Source organism: Vanessa tameamea, chromosome 30 (assembly GCF_037043105.1).
Source record: "Vanessa tameamea isolate UH-Manoa-2023 chromosome 30, ilVanTame1 primary haplotype, whole genome shotgun sequence".
NCBI classification, from domain to species: domain Eukaryota; kingdom Metazoa; phylum Arthropoda; class Insecta; order Lepidoptera; family Nymphalidae; genus Vanessa; species Vanessa tameamea.
In genome coordinates this window covers 5,416,890-5,441,451 of record NC_087338.1, presented here as the reverse complement: position 1 = coordinate 5,441,451, position 24,562 = coordinate 5,416,890, and the positions used below count along the sequence as shown (strand labels likewise).

Genomic DNA, 24,562 nt, shown 5'->3' with positions numbered 1-24,562 from the left:
GCTCTATTGAGTTCTTTATAATAGTCCTGATGATTGCCAAAGATCTGATGGACTGAAACAGAATTCCCGTGAAAAGGCATTATTGGACGCTACACGCATTTGCATCATCCCATGTCAGAAAAATATATTTTAACATGTGGCTTAGCAAAGTTAGGTTAGTTGTAAACGACTGATGATAATTTTAATTTATAATTAAATAAACAATAATTTTTTTCAACATATTTCGCACATTAACTTTTGGTTACAGTTTTAAGCAGTTATTTATATAGGTTAATATATTTAGAGCCAACTACGTCCAAATAATCTATGGCACTTGGTACAGTTAAATATTTCCTCAATAAATAAATTCATAAAGACCATTTTCGTATTCCTTTTTTTATTTTATTTTAGTTAAATTTTGACCTTTGCCTAGTATCATTTGCAAATAAAATTAAACATACATTTTAAAAAAAAATCTATTTAAACTTTATATAATTTTCACTATAACTTTATATTTCCTATTTCTATTAAGCTTTTAGAAACTATATACAAATAAAAATATAAAACTTTAAAGTTACGTTTTATATAGATTTGTTTATTAAACTGATTATTTAACTGAATATTCTTGAACATGGCGTCACTGTAAATGCAATTTATTATCTTATTGGATCTTGCTTACCTACGGGCGTAGTCTAATTGATTATTACAGAGTAATTACCGGTTTACTTCGGCTTAACATAAATATTTGACCACATAGAAACAATTTTCATATTAATAATTTTAGATTTAGGACAAGCCATAGTATACAAATATTACAGATTAAACTAACAATAATAACGCGATAATTTTTTTGGCTACTTGATCACCACCGCCCATAGACATTAGAGCTGTAAGAAATGTTAATCATTCCTTACATCACCACTGCGCCACTAATCTTGGAAGGTAAGATGTTATGTCCTTTATGCCTGATATACTGCCTTTATCGCTTTAAACCGGAACGCAACAATACTAAGTAATTAAGTCTTGCTGTTTGGCGATAGAATATTTGACCAGTGGGTGGTACCTATCCAGACATGTTTGCAAAAAGGCCTAATAACAAGAATATATTTTACTGCATGAATAAAATTGCATAAAATAAACTTCATCTTCATATGTAGTAAAAACTTATAAGTTTTATGTTACTTATATTATATTAGAATGAGATTTGATTTTAATTAATGAGTATTAAAAAAATCAAATTCGCAAAAAAATTAAATTCTATGAATACTTTTTGTAGATAGCAATATTTTTATTTCATTTATATTGCCATATACAAAAATCTCTTGGTTTTTTTTTTGTCAAACTGTCAACATTCCACAGATTCGTCTTGACAACTGTGGAATATAGACGACGAACAAAAATAAAACTTTGGAAAGTTATTCGCGAAAGAACTGAAATAGTTGCGTGAATTTAAGTATACTTAAGGTGGTTAATTTAATTTTAAGTTTGTGTTGAGTGTTTTTACATGGATTTTATGTGTTTATGAGATACTTTTTATTAAATAAAACATGATCATAGAAAATCCCGACGCTTTCAAGAGTTGGTTGACGTCCATATTGGAACCACTGTGAGTACATGATGCGCCATGTTTATTTCGTATATCACGTTACAAAATATGCTAAAACTTAGTTCTGCATTTTTGTTTTTTGAACTAAAACTTAAAAATGAAAAATAAAAAAAATTCTATAGCATCGTAAAAAAAATGTCGAGTTGTCATTTCGATTTCGTAATACTTTTTTTTATCAGTATGTTACAACTTTCCTATCAAACAAACTTTTAAAACGTGTATTTTACTACAAATATATTTTGTAATTTTAAAAATCGGTAACAATTTATATTTATAATTTACTTCTTACTAAGTTTTAAGATTGAAATTAGTTATTTATACCTTTTATAATATAACCTAAATCTGTCATTTTAATTGAATCTAAGTTCGTAAACTTCCGAAAAAATATGGTTCGAAAAGTTGAAATAAAATGAAAATTAATAAACTAAGATGTAATAATGATATTTATTAAGACATGTAGTTACAATATTGTGTATACAAATTGGGAATTTACGACTTTTAATTATTAAATTCCAGTAAATCTTTAGTAACGTAATAAAACTTTAAAAATAAAAATTATTTTGCCTCCATAAATTTACCTAAGTAATTTAAGAATTAAAGTGTTATGCATGTTTAAAGTAGGTAACAGGTAATGTTTTCAATACTTACAATTAACTAACAATATAAGATTTTAAATTAACATGGTTATTATCGTGAACAATACATTCGTAGATAATGTCGAAATATCGAGCTCCACCAAATAAAAATAAATAACATGGTAAATATCCTGTTTTAAATACTGTTAGTAACTAACAATACTTTCAAAATCTAACTATTACAGTTTTTATTTATCTGTTGTAAAAGTTTTTATCTATCAGACTACTAATTACAACAAATATTATATTATTTTTCTACAAGTTGTACTATTAATTTAAAAAGTCATTAAAACTATACTAAACCTAACTCATAGAGTATTTATTTTATAAGGTTTCAATATAAAATTAATGAAAAGAAATTATGTGAAAAAATTAAGAGAGGTGTCTTGGGAAACCTGGTTGGAATGATGTTGCTCTCGCTGCATATAATGTATTAAATAACAGACAAGGAAATAACTCAACAACAATTAACAATAATTAAATGATAACATATAAAATTGTTATTATAAGCAAACAAAAAGCATAACATTAACAGCTTGTAAATTTCCCATTGCTGGGCTAAGTCCTCTCCCTTTGAGGAAAAGGTTTGGAGCATATTCCACCACAATGCAGCAATGCGAGTTGGTGGAATGCACATGTGGCAAAATTGCTGGAATTAGAAACATGTAGGTTTCCTCACAATGTTTTCCATCACTGCCGAACAGAAATGATAATTATAAACAAAAATTAAGGACATGATAATTCAGTGGTGCTGGGGTTTGAACCCACAATCATCAGTTAAGATGCACATGTTCTAACCATTGGTCCATCTCGGCTAATAGCAAAACATATGTTTAATTAATATAGTATATAACTATATATTTTAGAAAAAGAGGGAATGTTCATCTGGAGGGCCCATAGTGCGTTTCTTTTCTGCCAGTTCATTCTACTGTAGAACCGCATAAAAGAACTTCATTCCAAAAAGAAAGCATCCCCACAATATTATTCTGATGCTTAAAATAAAATTTGACTCACACATGGTATTACAGTACACAATCATTACATCTATTTCGAGCCGGACCTACACTGTTCACAGTTTTTATTGCCACATGGTAACTTTAAATATAGCTCCGATACTTAGAGTTGGTAATTTAATTTTAAACTTATTTAATGTATACATATAGAATGTTTTGATATTAAGTATATTGTTTTGCAAAATGTGTTACTAAAAATTGATATAAGTATTAATTTAAACCATTGGACCCACAGTTGACCTATTTTTTTTGGAATACATGTTGTCGTTGCAGCTTCTCTCGCATATTAGGGATAAATCATCAGCTGTCAGGTGAAAAAAGTAGCCTAATATCCCTAGAGTGAGCTTGCAGTAGGTTGAGTGGTGTGGCTGTGAGCAACAGATAAGAGTTACTTTCGTATTTATATTATCAGTTTAGATAAATGCTAATCAGGATATTAGGTATGACTCAAATGAGTTTTAGACAACAATATAGTCAAAATGAAAAAAAATTGACATCCTCACAATTATTCCTATGCTTATAATTGGAAAAATAATTTAGACGACCATATACTCTTTCAATATTATTAGTATCAGTATTTAGCTGTACATTTTGTGTGATTACTGTATTCCTTTTCGTTTCTTTTTGGGAGAATCTGCATTCCTGACCGGTGGGAGCGTTTATTACAATGAAATAAAAATGACGATTCAAAAGTGATTTTAAATGTTTATAATTAACAATATTTTGATTAGATCTAAGTGAGATAAGAATCTCATTATCAACAAAGATTCTGAGCTAAAACTTTCCTTACTGAGCGCTCTGAAAGGAATTGATAATTTGCTGATCAGTAATTAAGTCTTAAGTATTTTTTTGTAACTATGAGGTTTACCAATGCCAGTGCATTGATATGATAACCTTATTATAAACATAGATAATTATTTACCTAAATTTATTATAAAACAAACCAATGTTATATTTATCTTTATATAAAAATGTAAAGACAAAATAGTTCAGTATATATAGTATTTTCAACACTGTTTGCTCACCATTTTAACTTAACTTGTACATATCAGTAAAAGTTCAGTTGCTGTTGAAAAGCTTCAGTGTTATCAACGGTAAATAAATAATACAGAAATATCTTCGAAACATGTTTTTTTGTTCTATAATGATTTAGTTGTAATTCAAACACTAGACTAGTTGGAGTTGAGTAATTCTTTTATCTCTAAATACGATAATAATTTTACCTAATATGACATAAGATACGGTTATACAAAGATAAGCGATTAATATGCATCGCTATTTAAGTAATAATAAACAAATAATGTGGTGACAAACAAAGGATATCTTAAACTAGTTGAATAATTACACAATGGGTTGAAAAATATGATAACAGGTGTGTTAAAATGTATAATGTATGCCCTGTGCCGTTTTAAACTTAATTACCGCTCTAGCCCATGCCTCTATATTTTATTTTATTTTATTTTCATTAGGACGACCAACAGTAGATACAATATCACATCCAAAACAAAAATAAATAAATTACATTTCAAAATTATCAAGGCAAAAGTCCTACTACTTACAGGTAGTCTCACCATGTATTATCAAATTACCGATATTGTTCTTTAATACATAGACAATCAAGTGTAATATTTAAAAATTTACTTGGTGGTTAGGCTTTGTGCAAGAGTGTCTGGTACCTACAGCACCCATTCAACAAATATTCTAGCGTCAAACAGTGGTTCAGTATTGTTGTGTACCAGTTTGAATGGTGAGTGAGGCAGTGTAACTACAGGCACAAGGAATATAACATCTTAGTTTCCTAGGTAGGTGATGTAGGGAATGGTTAATATTTCTTACATCATTATTGTTTATGGGTATTGCTGACCATTTACTATTTGTGAATTCGTCTACCTATAAAATAAAAATAAAAAATGGTTAGATTAAAAAATATAGTGTTAATAGTTATGGTCTTTCTGAGTTATAAATTAAAATGTCTTTATATATAACTGTAAAATTATATGACACATTTACATTGAAAGTAGGACAAATTCATTATCACTAACACACACATAAACACACAAATTATAAAGATATTGTTATTTGATTTGTCAACCATTTGAATGTCTAATTATATTTCGTTTTATATAGAAGGCAAATACATGTTGCTGTCTAGTTTAAATAGTAGATTTTTTATTTTTTTGTGTCAATTAGTGTTGAGTAAGTTGTTTCTACCCAGGTAGGTTTGATAAGCCTTGTTACCTAGCCGACACCTCGTTAAGTCAGAATTACATTGTCTTAAAAAGGGATGTAGGTATTTGATTTAAGTTTTGGATTTATTTTTTTTAACTTTCTACCTGACACAAGTACTAGTCCTAACTAGGTTTTGGTTCCATATATTAACACCTTCTTATGTGACACAATAAACATTTTTTTTTAACACTATCAACAAAAAATAAATACTCCCTGAAAATCAGGCTATCAGGCTATCAGGCTAAAACAGTGTGCCTATGTCGGGTAGTAGACAAATATGACCTCGTAATGATGATAAGTGGTCGGACATGCAGGGTAATGTAATAAATATGAATGTCTCATTAAAATATCAATAACAATTCACAAATAATAAAAAAATGTACTGCGTTACTCGTAATGTAGTAAGGATTATAACAATACACCATATGTTCAAACATGTTAAGGTATTTAACACAAGAGTTATGGTGGAATGAAGTATACATACATATAGCCTATTCCAATCGAAGTAGGAATAAAGATAAACAATCTTAGATTAATGTATCTCATGCGATTTACTAATAACTCAGCTATATTGTGCACCGATAAGAGTTTATGATTAATATATTTTTATTTATAATACAACACTATTACACTTAACTGCTTATTTCCACTTAAATTTTACTTCCAAAATTTCGATAGCATACGCCATTTTTACGCAAATCCATAGTGAATATCATAGATTAATCAACTCTCTCGACCAATGATGTCGCGTTAACTTGCTGTAAAATGTTGTTTATTTGGCTTTTCTCCTGATATGGTTGGAATATAGTATTTATTTATGATAGAATTAAGTAAATCATACACATCAATACATAGATACATAACACTCCTCTGGGTAGTCACGTAAACATCAAGAAAGTTTTTAAAATATTTAATTTATATTAAGTAAGTATAATAATTTTTAATGACACTTTCAGATGTGATGCAGATCCACCGGCACTCGCCAAGTACGTTTATGCGTTGGTGAAGAAAGACAAGCCACTCGATGAGCTCCGAGACGGGATGCTGGATCAGCTCGATGTGTTCCTACAGCAAGGTAAGCTTCCATTGGTCCAGGGTTTGAATTTGATTTTGATAGTGAGACAGAATTATTTTATGAGAGAGGGAATGGAGAATCAGCTTAGTTCGTTGCTTTGACTGATTCCGCCGAGGCTCTGATATTTCAGGAGCACGTCACATCGTAGACTGCTATATTATTTTGCTAAACCTGAATATCTTAGTAAGTTCAGGGGCGGATTTATTACCTAGACTGAATTGTTTCACAAAATTCAATGATTTTTACGAAGTTCCGATATCAAAAAAATTCTCATCACATTTGTTCGCCCCTTTAAATTTGGTCGGGATTTGTTCCAGGTTTACTCGTCTTATAGTTAAATCTGTGGTGGTTTGCACACATATTGGAGCACAATATATTATTTTCTGGGTAGTTGGCCATTTTAGAATTGAGAATGAAGGCGCTGACCGAAGTCGGTCAGGAGAACATTATTATTGTTTTGATAGAAGTGTTAAACACTCTACTACCCAAGTCTCCTTAACGTCAGTTTGGCGTTATTATCGAGTATTTATAATATCACAGTGATGGCAAACTTATAGTATTTATTCCTCAGAGACAAAACCCTTTGTGGACATGCTGTTCAAGACTCTCGAGAATCAGGAGTACCTCAAACATGCCGACAATGATAGTGAGAAAAAAGAACCGTCACCACAGCCGGAGCCGGTGGTGCTCGAGAAAGAAATCGAAGAGGAAAACCACGGTAAATTATAACATATGATGTTTGTATTTGCGTTTTATAAATGAGCTATTTAGAATGTGTCAATTGAGTACAGATTTACAACGGTTGTTTCAGCGGTTGTCGTGAGCTGTGACAATGCGTCTATTGTATAAATGAACATAAAATATGACCGTTTCAGTCCCCGCAGTGCAGGCGGCCGAGAAGCCGGCGGGGCGGCCGCGCGCCGGCAGCGCGGGCGCGCACCGCACCGTCGTGCCGCGCGCGCGGGGCCCGCCGCACCACGAGCAGACGCTGGTCAAGGTCTGCCGTCGGGCCGTCGGGCTGATATTACACTAATTGCCTTGAGAGTACTATCAGGGGAACTCTTTGATTGAACATTTTGAAAGCTTATAAATATTCATTTCTTTCATTGTTTCATCACAGGTGTTGCCGACTGAACTTCTAGAAGAACCAGTCGACCCACCCAGGAGAAGAGACAGAAGAAATGATTCGGTAAATTTACTTAGACTATCATACATATTGTATGTAACATATCTCGTCCTCAGCATTGTGAACATATCTTCAAAGCTTTCTCAAGATGGCATATTCGTACACGGTATTCAAATATGTAAGGATTAAAATTGTAAGTGGAATTAAAGGCCCAAAGAACGTAATTCCTTGGTTGCCACGTTAGGTTAGGTGTATCGATGTCGTAAGAACTATTTAATATATCTCACGGCGCGAGTGTCTTCTCTGAGTGTGGATTGAAAAGTATGTGAACAATACGTATCAGAAACAAATGTAAATTAAGAATTGAGCAAGCTTCCTTGATTCGTACGATGCCCGTGAATATAGTCTGTGACATCCAAGTGACGCGTGTGTGGTGTTGCAGCTGCGCGACAAGGAGGAGCGCCGCCGACGCCGCTCGCGCTCGTGGGAGCGGCGCGGGCGCGGCCGGCGCGCGCACGAGCACGAGCGCAGGTGCGCCAGGTACTACTAACACACTAACGCCCCGTACCCCCCCCCCCACGCGCACTAACCGCACTAACCAAACCAACCGCCTTACTGCGAGACGAGTAAAGATAAACAAACAACTTTGGTCGAGATCTTGAATAACTAATCTTTGGTAATCGTTATTGGATTCAGAACTTTGCAAGTAAAATTAAAGTGGATATTAGTGGCGAATTGCGTTTGATATGTAAATGCTCCTTCGATTGGAATGCCGACACATTCAGTCATACGTGCACTTGTCGCTTCCTCTTGTGTAGTAGTTGGATAATTACACTTTAATTAATCTTTCGAATGTCCCAATATATTGGTTTGTAAATATTCATCTGCTTATCAGGTTCATTTTAAAGTCGAAAAAGTTTTAAATAAATAATAATAATAACGTAGAGCCAATAACCGGGACAAATCTAAACCACCCAAGCAGCTACGAAATTTTAGTAAATTTTAGTAGTTTTAATTTTAGTGTCCATAGTGACATTTGTCTATCTTAAAAAATTGTCTCAATATTAAGCTGCATGCAGAATGCATTAGTTTAGTTATATGTGATTTTTAAGAATATTACTACTTATAAAGAAGGACGTATAAAACAATTGTTACGAAGACTCCCAACAGATGTGAACTTCGAATTATATGTTAAATAGTTTTTTGCTAACTGTACTATATTTAATTTCTCGTACTAGTATATGTTTTTTTTTTTTTTGTTAGAAATTAGTGTGGCGCAAAACGCACTATTTAGATTCAATATGAAATTATTTGAAAGACTTCTTTGCAGGATATAATGAATATTCAAATGTGACTTAGATTTTTTGTACTTAAATTGTACCTGTACATCAATAGTTAACAAAACATTTCTTTTTTAAATTAATTTTATTAAGTAATCAATTGAATATATGGGAAGTATATTTAATATTAATTGTTTTAGCATATTTTTAGTCGTTTATTTCTCCTAGGAGACCGATATCACGATCACCGTCACCCCGCGGTCGGTATCGGAACAGAAGTCCGCCGCCCGCCAACGCGGACCGGCACGGGAGCAGATCGCGGTTAGTTCCACACGAGACACAATCTCATGCTTAAGTAACACCTCGTTTAAGTCAAGGCAAGGTTAAAGCTTTTCGTGCTTTTTTCCACCGGAGTAATAATACAAAAAGGAATTTATTCTGTTGACCGTACTAACGCATACCGCCTTCGGGTTTTGTTCCTGTATATCATCAGCTTGACACTATCTCTCTGAATTTAAATATTGAAGACATTATTAAAAATAAATTGTAGTTATTTCGAATCTCTTATTGATTTAGCATTGTTTTTTTATTTGGTATACGTTTTCAAGGTCGAGATCTCCGACGTTAAGGGAACGTGAGCTGGACCGGGAGAGGGACAGAGTGCGCGCGGTGCGGGACATGGAGCGAGACAGGATGTCGCGGGACCGGGAGCACAGGGACCGGATCTCACGGTCTAGGGATCGAGATCGGTGAGTTAGGAATAGTGGCTAGTTTTTTTATTTATATTTAAGAAGAAGGGGGGGGGGATTCTCCGTAGCTTTAGACTTGCTAACCTCTCAAAGGACATTTAGTGATGGGTGGAAATTTATGGAAATTTTTAAATTAACCTGTCCGGGTAAGTTATCAGATATTCTACCGCCGAACAGCGCCAAACTCAGTATTGTTGTGTTCCGGTTTGATGGGTAAGTGAACCAGTGTAACTGCAGGCACAAGGGAGATCCCATTTGCCGGTCCGCCCATTACATAAAAAATAAAAGGAAAAAAAAGGTATTTTGAGGTCGTCGTGTTGATTTATCGATTTTACAAATGGTAACTCGTATTGTTTCTTATTTACTTGGTTTGAAATTATACCGATTTTATTTTTGCTAAATGTAACACAATATCAAAGTCGGAAGCGAGTTTGTAGGTGAAGTAGTAGTCCATAAGATATGTTCTCCATCCGCAGCTCGCGGGACCGCTCCGTGTCGCCCCCCGGCGCTCGCGCGGACCACGCGGACGCGTACAGGCGCCGCTGCCGGGACTTTGACGGTGAGACGGAAGCTCTGCGGCCTCGCACGTGGCGGCGAGCGCTGGCGATACTCGCCGCCAGCTGCGGGCTTTTGATACATTGTCTTTAAATTTTAAGTAGATTCATTGAAATGAGTAGAGTTGTACAAAAATACGAGTCGGCTAAAATGTAACCCGCCGGGCCCGCAGTGAAGGGCTACTGCATGCGCGGCGACCTGTGCGAGTGGGACCACGGCGCCGACCCCGTGGTGCTGGAGGACGCGGCGCTGTCGCGCGTGCTGGCGCTGCCGCCGCCGCTGCCCGTGCCCGTGCCCGGCCCGTGCGGCGAGTACAACCCCGCCGCGCCCGACATCTGGGCCGCCGGCGTGGTGGGCTACGCGCCGCCCGCGCACCCGCCGCCGCGCCTCGCGCCGCGCGAACTCGTGCCCATCCCCAGGTGAGTGCCGCCGGCCGCCCGGCCCGCTGTTGGCCGTGTCCGACCCGTACTGACCCGTGCGTGTCCGCAGGGTGCGCCACGACGCGCCTGCGCCGCCGCCGCCCAGGCACGGCTCCGGGAAGAAGGGCTTCGAGTACAACAGGCTCGGTATGACATTTACTTATACTATATTATACCGCTACGGCACTCGCTTAGCAATGAACTATGAACCGCAGTTGGATTTTTATTTATCTTTTTTTTATATTACAGGTGCCCCGAGACCTCCTCTGCCAGCTAACGCGGCGAACTGCTCGCTCGAAGTGAAAAAGGTTCCCCCGGGCCTGAACGAGATCAAACACTTGGACAGTCATTTCAGCAAGTTCGGGAAAATTGTTAACATACAGGTATGCCATACTGTCGGCCGTACTAACTCTAGAGTCTATTCCAAGCAAAGAAGGAATGAAGATTTACAATTCTTTTCGAACTTCTAGTAGTTACGATCAGTTCTTGATTAATATATCTCTATTTATAATACAACACTATTACACTTAACTACTTATATCCACTTTAATTTTAATTCCGATAACATTTCGTCGACGTTGAAAACGCAAGTTTTTCGCAAAACATCCATATCATGGATTAATCAAGCTCTCGACCAATGATATCGCATCACTCCAATGTCAAATGTTGTTTAATTGGCTTTCGTCCTTTTGTGGTTGGATAAGGCTATGTATAAACTGGTTACTAGAGAGCTATGCATCAAATACTATAGACTATAGCCCTCGGGTAAATTATTTACCTACAGTAAAATGTTACTAAAAATGATGGCTAAATTGCATTAAATATCCGATCTTATATGAGTCCATTTCAATGGCAAGAGGAGGAATAAAGATAAACTGTCAAATTTGACAGGTAGACATAAATAATCAATATAGGGTTACACACCACAATTATAATATTGTCTCTACAGTTGCTAGTCAACTGTGTCTCTTAAGGAATTTCGCTAAAGTTGTAATCTGTCTGGAAGAAATTATTATATTTATAAATAAATTAATTTCCTGATAATTTGATCCACAGGTCTGTTACGAGGGCGATCACGAAGCGGCTCTCATCACATTTTCAACTCCAACGGAAGCGAACGTTGCCTACAAGAGCACTGAAGCGGTGCTCAATAATAGATTCATTAAAGTCTTCTGGCACAACCCTGAGGTGAGCGACATCTCTTAGATATCTCGTAGGAACGAGCGCAACGCACTAATACAGGCCGATAATTTAAAATAAAATCAGCCGCTGAACCTTTTGCTTACGGTGAAGAGTCCTTTGTTTAGTATTGGAACATTTCAATGCCATTTAAATCTAATATCTTTGTGTTTTTTTTAACAGAACAAACAAGAGAACACAGCGCCCGGCGGTCAAAAGCCGAACAAACAAGCGGATCGACAGAATCATCTCATGTCCCACAATAAGGTGTTAATTAACAGAGACAACATCAAAGCTACCGCCGACGTCAAGCAGGCTGAGAAGGTGAGGTTTGTCCAGTGCGATACAAGCGTCACCAATTGTAACAAATTGCGGTAGGACTCTATCAAAGTAAATCGTAAACGACAGAACTCGAATGAGCGTTGGCAGAAAAGTTTCGAACAATAACGTTTCGAATCTGGCTTAGCTAAAATGTTGATTACGGTCTTAGCAGATACCTTTAGGTAGATATAAATAATCGTGAGTACAGAGAGGCAGTGGGGGGGGGGGGGGGGGGCAAGTTCGCGCTTGTACACTATCGGTCAAATGGCAGTTGCCGAATGACCAGCGAGAGTCCAATAGACGGCGAGCATCAACTTACGAAGCAATCGCGTGCAGCCTCGGCGCCCGGCTCACTCATTCCTCCTAAGACTACAGTTAGACGAATTTTATATTAGTAAGCAAAACGAATTGTTCTTTGAAGCGTCAGGTGTTTTTATATTAATTTATACCGTGGCGCCATCGGGCGGCCCATGTTCGACTGCCTTCCTACATTAATAAAACTGATGGGAGAGCTATATAAATGTTTGTATGCGTGTGTGGTTTGGCTGCTGGATATTTTTAAACGGTTACCCCTCTTTCCGCTTAGTTTATTCGCGTTCCAAAGGGTCGATCTCCTCGTCGCGCTCGTATTATATTTCATTTTATTTATTCATTCACGGCTCGGCCTTCTCACTAGCAGATTTGCTTTTGGTCGCTTCTTGAGTCGTACTGGTTCTATAATATAATCCTAAGGGACCATAAAACATTTTTTTTTTTTTTGTCAACACTTAATTTTGTCCCAAGATTCACCAAAATCATCTTGTCGTTGGAATGAAATAGATTTAATATATTTAAGTATGGTTTAAATACGGGAGCTGGATACTTCACGGGAACTTTTATTAATAAGTAAGTAGCACTACACCGATCGCTTCCTCCCAGGCGAAGGAGACGGGCAACGGTACGACGGCGGTGGTCGGCAAGCCGCTGGGCAAGGCGGGCGCCGGCGGCCTGCAGATGGTGGAGGCGCACCGCCGCGGACACAAGCTGCTGCAGACGCAGCTGCAGCACCAGCAGCTGCTCATACAGAGCCTGGAGTCCGGTGAGTGGTTCTAGTCGTTTCGTGGCTAAGTATCGCGCGAGAACGCACCGGCCACTCGTGACGATCGATCCCCGTTGCTTTTGCTATTAAATATTAGTACATGGACTAATTTTAAACTGGTTTTCGTACCAAAATAATCTGACTCACGACACAAATATGTGTATTTCATTCATCTCAGAACTCATTCTTATTGATACTTTTAACTTTTTTGTATCCCTTTGCTGAATCTTGCTATCGAATCAACGATAAGATTTCACTTAGTGCAGGCCTTTGTGGAAGCCCGTCTGGGTGAGAACAACCCACTAATGTTCCGGTTTTAAAGGTGAGGGATTCAGTGTAACCACAGGCACAAGAGACAAAACATCTTAGATCTCAAAGTTGGTGGTGCAATATCGTTATAATAGAATCAATAGACACCATTTTTTAAATAAATAAACACCTAATTAATGTAGACGGGACTGAGACCTATTGTACGTATAATAATGGGATCTAATTCAACGTACTGATGTATTTCAGGAAACGTAACGGAACAACACAAAGCCGTCCTGATGAAGACGATCAACACGATGCAGGAGGGCATCGAGAAGCTGCGGAAGGAGCTCGTCGCCAACCAGGGGATATTGAAGCAGATGCAGGTCAGTGTGGGGGGGGAGGCGCTGAGCCCGAGCCCAGCGTAGCATAGATTGTGTAAAAATATATATAGAGCCACCGCTGCTGGTCTTGAAACAAGATAACAAATAATGATTTCAATGTTTTTTTTTTAATTATTTTCTGTAAATTTTTGGTTATTTTTAAACAAGTAATAAATGTAATAAAATAGCTACTCTTGTAACAAAACAGGACGAGTCCGTGTCAAGATCGATGTCTCGGCTGCAACTCGAGCAGGTACCGACCGGGCGGGCGGGCCGCGCATGCGCCGTAACCGACTGACTCGCCCGACTTGACGTATCGTCTCACATGTACATGTCCATGCATTGCATTTTGTTAAGAGATGACTTCGTGACTTGTGACGGATCGATGTCGTTGCATGGAACCCGGGAACATGCACGTCAGTGTATGATGCATACTTGTATATACAAAGTTTATTAGCACGTGGTTTTCGATGATAAAAATATTGATACGTTAAACGTGAGTTAGTAACTGTGTTAGTCGGTATATATCGGTTGTGTTAGTAAGACGTAGAAGAAACGCTAGCATTCATCTAACGTTTATGGGTATAGTCGGTCAAACAGAGTTGTATCCGATCTGTTGATACGGACACACGCGAACGCAGTAGGGCTCTGTGCAAGCCCGCCTGGGTAGGCCCCACCCACTCATCAGATAAGCTACCAAACAGCAGTACTTAGTATTGTCGTGTTCCGGTTTGAAGGGTGAATGAGCCAGTGTAACTACAGGCACAAGGGACGTAAAGTCTTAGTTCCCAAGGTAGGTGGCGCATTGGTGATGTAAGGAGTGGTTAATATTTCTTACAGCGCCATCGTCTATGGGCGGTGGTGACCACTTACCATCAGGTGGCCCAAACACTCACATCGATACCTACGTAGACGTAATTGCTTAAATCATAACTCCTTCTCGTTTTCCCAGAGTTGGATAGTCATTATAGTTCGAAATATTTTTTCATTAACGTTTCGCTTGAGAAGGTCATTTTCGAGTTACAAGTCGTAAAAATAGATAAATCTTTTAACGACGTCCTTAAAATACATATATCGATCTAGGTTGGAACGTATAATATTTATTATAGCGTTGCTAATCGGTCACCTGCCTGCAGACGTCGGTCCGGTAATAAACCGGAACCATCCTCACGTCCCCAATGCGCCCCTGAGCGCGAGAACCAATATATTACGTCACCTGGGCCTGTAGTTTAGTACGATTATATATAATACAATTTTATAAGTCTTGTTAAATTATTACGCTAAACGTGTATCCCATGCGTACGAACTATCCTCTAAAACATCGGGATTATTACATTGCACTACATTTTGGGTTACCATCTGCCATTTTATGAGATTTTGGGGGAGTACATTAGTGGGGTACCATGTTCATGTCGTAATTTGTGTTGATGAAAAAGTAGACGTTCAGTAGCAGCTCGTGAATCTCCCGCTGCCGGGCTGAAGCCTCTTTTCGTTTGGTCAAGGTTTGGAGTTTATTCCACTTTGCTTCGATATGGATTGATTGGTTATACACGCGAGCGATTTACATACGAGACAACAGTGGATTGACTATCAATCTGGTAGAATTCCAGGACTCCAAATCTCAAAAGGAAGGGAGGCTTCTGTCGAAGAAGCAACGTAGTTTATTATAAAAAACAGCGAAACGAGAGTTTCACGAATATTTGGGACGGTGTTACTGCGGTTTCACATTGCGATTTATATTTACGGTTTCACAATAGTTTAACCTCTAAATAGAATTATTCAAATTTCAGATAGATTTTAAGAGGTAGAGGTAGTTGCTGACATCGGTACTTTAGACCATAAAAACTCATCGGTTCTATAATATGAATGTAAATCGTAACCAAATAAAAGTTATCCAACGGATACAATATCAATTAAACGTTGTCAGTAAGGGTTGACTTATAATACTGTTGATTGTTGTATGTTTATTTGAAGAATTTGTTCGGCACGTATAATTAAATAATGTTTCGTTCGGCCTGATTTTTCTGTCTGCTTTAATCTTTACCGCTTGTCTTGTTTCGTATGTTTTTTGAGTTTTTTTCTTTTATAACTTGTATTAATATTTATAGCTTATTCCGATCGAAGTAGGAATAAAGACAAACAAACCTTAGATTTACGTTTTGAGATTTGCCAATAACTCAGCTATGTTGTAATACAACACTAATGCACTTAACCAATTTAATTTTACTTCCAAAATTCCGATAAAAGTTTCGTCGACGTTCAAAACGCAACTTTTTCGCAAATCCAAAGTGAACATCATAGATTAAACGAGCTCTCGACCAATGATATCGCGTCAATTAGCTGTCAAATGTTGTTTATTTGGCATTTCTCCTCTTGTGATAGGAATTGAGTATATATTATATTTATTCCACCGATTAGAAGATATAATAGCTTAAACTGCACGAAAGTCGTAGATTCGACTATGATCATTTGGACTATTATTATTCAAACGTCAATAGTCTGGCCGTGAACTCCAAATTTAATTTATATTCAACAATAAATCACAAACATCTTCCAACTACAGGCCCATCACGACAGCCGATCAGTTTCATTAATTAATTAATTTAATTCACGAGTCTTTAACAAAAGATACACTCTAAATACATATTCTTAAAATAAAACAATATAAGGGTTACAAGTTGTGTGCTCCTTCAATAATTATAGGAGACCAAAGCGTGCACTATTAAGCAAAATAAAATTAGAAACTTAAAATTAAGAATAAGCATATTAATTAAATGTTTTTGCATTTTGACATTGGATAGACGCAACGAACAGAGACTGAGAGAGTTTAAATAAAATAATTTAAATAAAGACCGAGTATGAGAGACGCAGGCGGGAAGAATTCGGCGCATGCGCAGATCGTCACGATCGTTTTTATCAATATAAAACGCACTCGCTTCAAAAGGTTTCATTATCATGTAACATAATATCATGTATGTATACACATTTAACATAGTTAATAAATTTGTATGTCAGCGAATAGGCGGCTTCAATATATTGGTTTATTCGTTACGTAACTAATCTAAACATGTATGTACATAAATATACATAATGTCCCCCTTTATTTATTTCGATATATATTTTATAATCTTATGACACTAACGATGGGAGTGACGCATTTTACACACGCACATTTTACACAGTTATAGTGGTCTGATCTTAATCTATACTAATATTGTAAATTTGAAAGTATCTCTGTCTGTCTGTCTGTCTGTCTGTCTGTCTGTCTGTCGCTCTTTTCACTATCAAACCAATGAATCGAATTTGATGGAATTTGCTATGAAGCAAAGTTAAACTCCAAGGAAGGACATAGGCTACTTTTTTTTGCCTAACACGTGACAACCAACCCCTAAAACGCGAGCGATGCTACGGGCGACGACTCGTACATAATCATTATTATTGATGTGTTCCGGTTTGTTGTTGTTGTTCCGGAGCATAATACGTCACACACACGAATATATTTATATAGATTTAGTATTTTTAAACGCTGTATCGTTAAGTGAGTTAGTACTCGAGTATTTGTTCTACGATTATAACAGATTGATTAATTAGTTAGTTTAATTAGGAAGCGTAGTCATCTAGCTTTACTTTAGATTAGATTAAATACGTATGTAGTATAATATTTTTAGTGTCATTGTTCATAGTAGTCCCAAAGTTAGAGGCGCATTGGAATGTAAGGAATGGTTGATATTTCCTACATTGCTAATGTATATTGGCGGTGGTGACCACTTACCATCGAGTTCATTTGCCAGTCCGTTCAAGTATATTATGAAAAATGGAGTGTCACATAACTATATATGTATATATTTACGTATATATGTGCTTTGGATTTGACACATTTGATTCCCAAATTTTTTGTTTGATCAAAATAATTTATTCAATGTAGAAGACTACAGTGATTGTTATTAAAATAAATACTCACATCGTTTCCGAGAAGAAATTACCCTGAACCAAGATCAGCTCTGCGGGGTTTTTGTTGTCTTATTGTGTAATAATTGTTACTGTTTACAACGTTAAATATGGGTAAGAATGACACGGCAAACCAATGAATCGATACGCCGTCAAGACAAGGCTTTAGGGGGTTATTGAGAGTTTACATGTCAAAAATTTCCGTTAAAAAATGTTCCCTTTAAAAATATAGCTCGGGCTAAGTTTATACAGTTGGTTTGTATATATTGAATCTTGTTTATAAAAATGTATTTATAAACTTTGAAATTGTTTGACCGTTACCATGAAATTGGTACATATATGTATGTAATTTTTCATAGAAAAGTTTTACATACTATTCACTCCGTCGTAACTCGCCACTAGATGGCGCTGCAGCAATAAATCTGAACTGTTCATCTTTTTGGTAGATTTAATAAGAGACTTGTCATTACTCTTCCTGTGTGATACCATGGACGCAACCACTTGTCAATACCGCCCGTAGTTTGAATGTAAATCCGAAGTTGATTTTCATCAAAAAGATGATTAGAACTCGGAGGTATTTTACGCAAACCCTCGCGAAGGTTCTTATTTGGCAACTCGTTCAGGATACGCTCCCGACGATTTTCAATATATTCGGCACGCTTACCGCAGACCATTTGCATAATATCTTCACTGATTTTGTGAAATTTTGAAGTTGGTTGAAATAATTCACTTATTTTGTCAAAAACATTAGTTGCAAACAGCACCGTGTCGGCGGAGGCCGCCCGATCAACTAAACATTGCAAATTTTTGTCAAGAAGCTCACGCTGTGTAATTGACGCATTACACACGGATGCCAGTGCTTTTTCCGAGGATGCTAAATAGTCTTTAACCTTTAAAAATTGCCCGAGTTCATCACACCTTTCATTCTGAGTTCATTCACCTCTAGATCCATAAATCCCGGGGAAGCAATGTGCACTTTTAAAGAGTCAGCATACCGTACATCCTTCCACGAAATATCCCCGAATCTTTGCAAATTTTGGAGAATTTTAACGTGCTCGGGATCGGTCCGGGGCACCTTTGGGTCTTTTACTGAGGTATTAATTAATCCTAAACTCAAAAGACAAGGGGTATTGTTTGCACCAGATGATTCATTTACAGGCCGGTTCAAACCAAACGGTGCTGCTGACGAACTTGCTACGGGTTCGAGTGCAGGAGCAAGTAATCGAGTTGTTTGTTTATCATCCGGCGACTTGCTCGAAACCATTATGGTCCAAGCGCACATTTTCCATTTCACTTTCACCACTCATAATAACAATAGCAGACGCACTTGGTAGCACAATAGAATATTTCTATCTAAAACACTGAATTAATTACAAAATGAACACAACTTTACACACTGAGCTAAAATTGATGTTAACCTCTAAGAGAAGTAAAGACGCCACCCTGGGACCTAACAAATGGAGTGGGACGGACGTGACGTCATATCCCCGTACAAAAATAAGAAACCGGAAAGGGAAGTAGACAACGCACTCTCTCACGGATGCTCTGCATCGTCTCTGTACAATAATACAAGTTTTATTGTTATGTAAAACTTGTACTAATATGTTTGTAAATAAAAAAAAACTTGTAAGTCGCCACTAATCAATTGTAACAATTTCTACCATCCGGTGTGGATTGTAACGATCAATGCGGTTTTGGTTTCACTGTACACATCCAAAAGAACAATGACTTAAGTGACACAAGCGACGTATTGCGTTGATGATTTTTTGGAAATTAATGTCATAATAATTTACTACTTATAAGTAACTATTGGTATTTACCTAATTTTATTTTATGTTAAATTACAATTATAGCAGAGTTCTCTGCTTTTATTTTCAAGTAACTTATTTGAACGCACATATTAAAATAACTTAATATTATGCTAGATAAGATCGATTTTAAAATCGATGTTATTCCTTTTCAAACTGTACTAATATATACTGTCTTTGTTCTGTTGGCTGATTGAGTTTGTATGCGTGCTGTCTATATGTATGTTTTCTTGTTTTTTTTTTTGTATAAAGCGCTGTAACTAAACTGCACATAACTATAGTTTATGACTATATGTAAAAAAAATATGTGTTTTTTTTTTCAGATGAACGCGAAGAAACCGAAAACGTTACAGGAAGTACAAAAGGATATTTTGGATGCAGAATTAGATATTATAACAAAACAACAGGTAACTAATATTAATAAAAAAATAGACTTTATTCAAGTAGACTTAAGGCGCATTTTCATTGGTCGATAAGTCGGTAGTTAGCCCGATTGCGGGGAGTACCCGCATGCGAGCTAACAACCAATGAAATCCACTGGTCGATAACTCGGTCGATTAAACGTGTGCGGGTGATATCCGCATTCGGGATAACGACCAATGAAACTAGTCAGTCGATAACTCGGTCGATACAAAGCATGCGGTGACTCGCCTCCGTTCAGTCATTCATTAGACGTCATCAATACTACGCGCATTATTTATATTATTAACGCTGTTTATTTACGCAGCGTGGGAGCAAAATGGCTGAATGGTTTTCGGATTCACAAATGCTTTCTACTTTTAAGTAAATTTCGCATCCAAAATCTCTTTTTCTTTTTCTTCAAAGAAGTTATTAATTTCTTTTTTAATACACCGCAAACAGTCAAAATTGCTCCACAAAGCAATAATTGTTGATCCATGGTGAGTACGTCTGCTTATCTCAAAACCCACTGCCAAACTGCAGGTACCTAATTCTCTCGCACTTCAAATGCGGGCTCTAACGACCAGTGAAAATGTCTCCCCGCATGCGGGCCTTATCGCATGCGTTATAAAAATCACCCGCACCCCGTATGCGGGCTCTGACGACCAGTGAAAACGATAAACTCTTTGCGGGCCCTATGGCATGCGTTACAGAAATCTCCCGCACCCCGAATGCGGGCCTTATCGACCAATGAAAATGCGCCCTTAAGTACAGCTAACAGGCTAACAGAGCCGAGATGGCCCAGTGGTTAGAACGCGTGCATCTTAATCGATGATTTCGGGTTCAAACCCAGGCATGCACACTGAAATGGCGGTGACGGAAAACATCGTGAGGAAACAGGCATGTGTCTAATTTCAACGAAATTCTGCCACGTGTGTATTCCACCAACCCGCATTGGAGCAGCGTGGTGGAATTTGCTCCAAACTTTCTCCTCAAAGGGGAAGGAATCCTTAGCCCAGCAGTGGGAAATTTACAGGCTGCTAATGTAATGTAAGTACACCGGCTGGGAATGTAGTGTATTCGCCAATAAGCAATACATAGTACTGTTGTGTTCCGGTTTGAATGGTGAGTGAGCCAGTGTAACTACAGGCACAAGGGATGTGACATCTTAGTTCCCGAGGTTGGTGGCGCATTGGTGTGTATGAAACGGTTAATAATTCTTACAGCGCCAAGGTCTATGGACGTCCGCCCGCATACCATCAGGTAGCCATTTGTCCGTACGCCTAATATATAATAATTATTACACTGGATCGCTCGGGTGAAATAAATAAAACTGAACAAATACGGTTTATCATTTACTTTCCAAATATCTTTTTTATAAACGTTATGATTATCAAACATTTGTATTTTCTATTTAAGGCGGTGAATACTCACAATAATAATTGTTTACACAGCTCTCCGAACGCACCCGTAAACGTCGAACTTGGTCGCCCGTTGAGCTGTCGTGTCGTTGAATAACATGGATTTAATATCGAAATATTTCGATTGTACGCATTTTGCGGATATATGTTGTCGGCTAAATTTTTTAAATTTTTTTTACTCTTTAACGATCTATAGTTATAGATATGTTCCGATTTGGATAAATAAAATACTAAGGAGAAAACCGGCCGTTGTTAGGATTTTCCACAGATTATATAACATGTTTTTAGGTCAATGTAATTCTAAAATCAAAAGTGAAGAGTCTTCGTTTAAATATTATATTTGAAAACTTTTAATTCATCCTTGTCGCATAACAGGAGGGTCAAGATGTGTCGGAGTTGGCGAAGAATATAGCCGAGATGAGACGGCAGATGGCGCTGCAGTTCCCGACGTTTTCCGGACGACTGAGAACGCACTCGAGGTTAGTGAACAGCTGCGTGTGTATCTATGTACTTTTTTATATTTTAAGCCAAATGATATAATGTCTATGTGGCATGTATATAGGGTTGAAAGAAACCACGAAATATCCAAAATCTTATATATTTTTGTCCCAGTGGTTATGGAACGATAGCTGCACATAAAAAATCGGTTATGGTCTCATTTTTTGAAGAGCTCCAGCCGTAGATGTGCAGAAAATTTAAGAGAATTCTTGATTGTAATTCATTAAATTGTTACAATTTAACAAATAATTATTTTAGAGAGAGAAAAAAAACACCTAAAATTCCACTAGTTTGTATTATTTCCTTCGATATTATCGCCATAGTAACTCCTTCCCTCCCACCTCGCTTACACTTTCATAGTTCTCTCTCGTGCTGTCTCCGGCATCGCTGCACTATTACACTCTCACTCTCACTCTCACATTGTAATTCTCACTCTCACACCTAACATTCCCAAATCTATAGGGAAACATTTTTTTTTTTGCTGTCTGTACTTTAATGTTATCAACATTTAAGTACAGACAGCAAAAAAGATCTGTGCTCACTTTCGCTATTGTAATTAATTGATACTAAACAATAAAATATTATATTGAAATTAAAAAATATATAATTTATTAATAAACGATTAACGATGCCACAATATTATGCTTGTTCTTAAAAATTGGAATATTATTTATATTCGCTTTTATTTCATTTTTATTTGATCATGGGTCGCTGTAATATTGTGTATTATTATTTATGTATATTGAAATATTAATGTATGTCGTACATTGTAATGAAATACAAGAAATAAGTATAATTTATACATATATACTGTATAAATAATGATAGCGTGGAATTGTGAGGGTGTTTCTTTCATGAATTCCGCGTTGGTTTACGGTGCGTTAAACTAATTTTAATAGAATTTCATCAATATTCCAATACGTTACTTTAAAAGTCAAATTTGACAATGATGTCAAAGTTAACAAGCTACTTAAACTATGAATGAGACTTTAGTAACTGTTTAGAAGTTTAATTTTTATATTTAGTTATCTTGACGATTCACACGTTCACTGCCACAGTCTTAATGCTAGAATCATAAACGAAAATAATAAGCTCATGGCTGTCTGAAGGTCCAAATGATCAGTATAGGATAAGAGATGTCGCGCTATGAGGCGTGCGCGTGCGCACGGGCTTTGACAATGATCGTGTTAATTCTTGTAACGTTAGAACTTATATTTTATTCTTTCAAGCTATCGTATCGTGAAGAGAAAACTTAGGTAAGACACTCTAAACAGAGTTTTGTATAATATATTATAATAGTAATATTTCAATGACTATTCGTAAAATTGACTACGATAAGAGCTCTGTGTCTGTGCCAACACCTCCGTGTGGTAATCCGCGCGGCTGGTCCCGGTGCGACCACTGCACCCGGATGCTACAGCCCCTGGTGCTCGGCTAACGCTTCCCCTGCGCAGAGGCGGGCGCTTCAACGCCGCGATGCGCTACTCGCGCGGCGGCGCGGCGGCGAAGGCCTTCAGCGTCAACCAGTCGGTGGACCACCGGCCGCGCGCGCTGCTGGTGTCCGGCTTCGAGCCCGACGAGCTGGAGGCGCTGCAGGCGCACTTCGCGGTGGGTAGCCTCGCCCGGCCTCGGTCCGTCCGGCCGGTCGTCCGGCCGCCGGAACCGACCGCTATAACGTGCCGTGTGTCCGCAGCAATTCGGCGAGATAACGGGCAAGGAGGTGAACCTGTCGGTGCCGGAGCTGGTGGTGCAGTACCGCGCGAGGGCGCACGCCGAGCAGGCGCTGCTGCGCGCGCGGCACTACAACGACCGGACGCTCTCGGTGAGCCGCCACTCGGCCGCACTCGGCCGCCGTACGGGCTGACGTAGGCTAACGCTCGCCTCTCCGCAGATAACGTGGGTGGCCAACGGCAAGGCGCTGGGCGCCGCCGCCGCGCACAACGGGGACTCCGCCGCCGACCACAAGGAGGTGCAGGTATGCGCGTGCGCATTTCCATATGTGTTTATATTTCGAAGCCATTTATTACTACAAGTGTAGCATTCTGCGATATTCGCCTGGATATGGACTCGTGACTGGACCTTCTCGGTCCAGTGAGAGACGAGAGCAAAATTCTTGTCATATATAAAGAGACAATATAATGATTTGATGTGCCGCAGCGCCATCTAGCGCCGTTATGAGCCAGTGTAGCCGAGGTTAGTCGGGATGTAATGGTTAAAACGTCTCAGAGCGCCATTGTCCGTCCTAGACGGAAAAAAATAATAAATCTGAGAGTATTTCGAGCAAATTTCGTTAGAAGATTCTCTTAATATTGTTCCAGCCAATAAATTGAGTCTGTCTTGCTCCTTCAACGATAACAATATGTACCTTTAAATTTGTTATCATTTCCAGAATCAGAAGGAGCCATCGTCGGACCCGCTGCTACGCTTCGACGAGGACGAAGAGGACGAGGAGGACCGCTCGTGGAGGCGTTGACCTCCGACCGGCGCCGGCCTCGTCGCCGGCCTCTCGCCCCTCCGGATCCCCCTCCTCGTACTGCTCGTAGCCTCGACGTTCGACGTACTATTCTCGATGTAACGCGGCGCCCCGATCTTACAACACGAATGAACTTCAA

General features: G+C 37.9%; 1 protein-coding gene across 1 annotated transcript; it reads left to right on the top strand.

Annotated features, from left to right (window-relative positions):
- The first annotated feature begins 1,345 nt into the window (after window positions 1-1,345).
- Window positions 1,346-24,554, top strand: Swm (second mitotic wave missing). Its single transcript, XM_026627809.2, has 24 exons — window positions 1,346-1,585; window positions 6,419-6,537; window positions 7,109-7,255; window positions 7,413-7,534; window positions 7,658-7,726; window positions 8,106-8,203; window positions 9,172-9,264; window positions 9,552-9,692; window positions 10,169-10,251; window positions 10,420-10,666; window positions 10,737-10,813; window positions 10,916-11,049; window positions 11,723-11,854; window positions 12,029-12,169; window positions 13,085-13,244; window positions 13,761-13,879; window positions 14,085-14,129; window positions 19,956-20,039; window positions 21,828-21,931; window positions 23,180-23,206; window positions 23,405-23,558; window positions 23,644-23,772; window positions 23,842-23,925; window positions 24,340-24,554. Exons 1-24 carry the CDS (start codon window positions 1,527-1,529, stop codon window positions 24,421-24,423), a joined length of 2,652 nt encoding a protein of 883 aa, XP_026483594.2. The 5' UTR covers window positions 1,346-1,526; the 3' UTR covers window positions 24,424-24,554.
- Window positions 24,555-24,562: the final 8 nt, after the last annotated feature.

Excerpts from the sequence above, each read along its gene's own strand:
- Swm (XM_026627809.2), top strand. The coding sequence starts at position 1,527 with ATGATCATAGAAAATCCCGACGCTTTCAAGAGTTGGTTGACGTCCATA. Across the intron at positions 7,727-8,105 it reads GAGACAGAAGAAATGATTCG|CTGCGCGACAAGGAGGAGCG; the intron begins GTAAATTTACTT and ends GTGGTGTTGCAG. Across the intron at positions 9,265-9,551 it reads CGGCACGGGAGCAGATCGCG|GTCGAGATCTCCGACGTTAA; the intron begins GTTAGTTCCACA and ends TACGTTTTCAAG.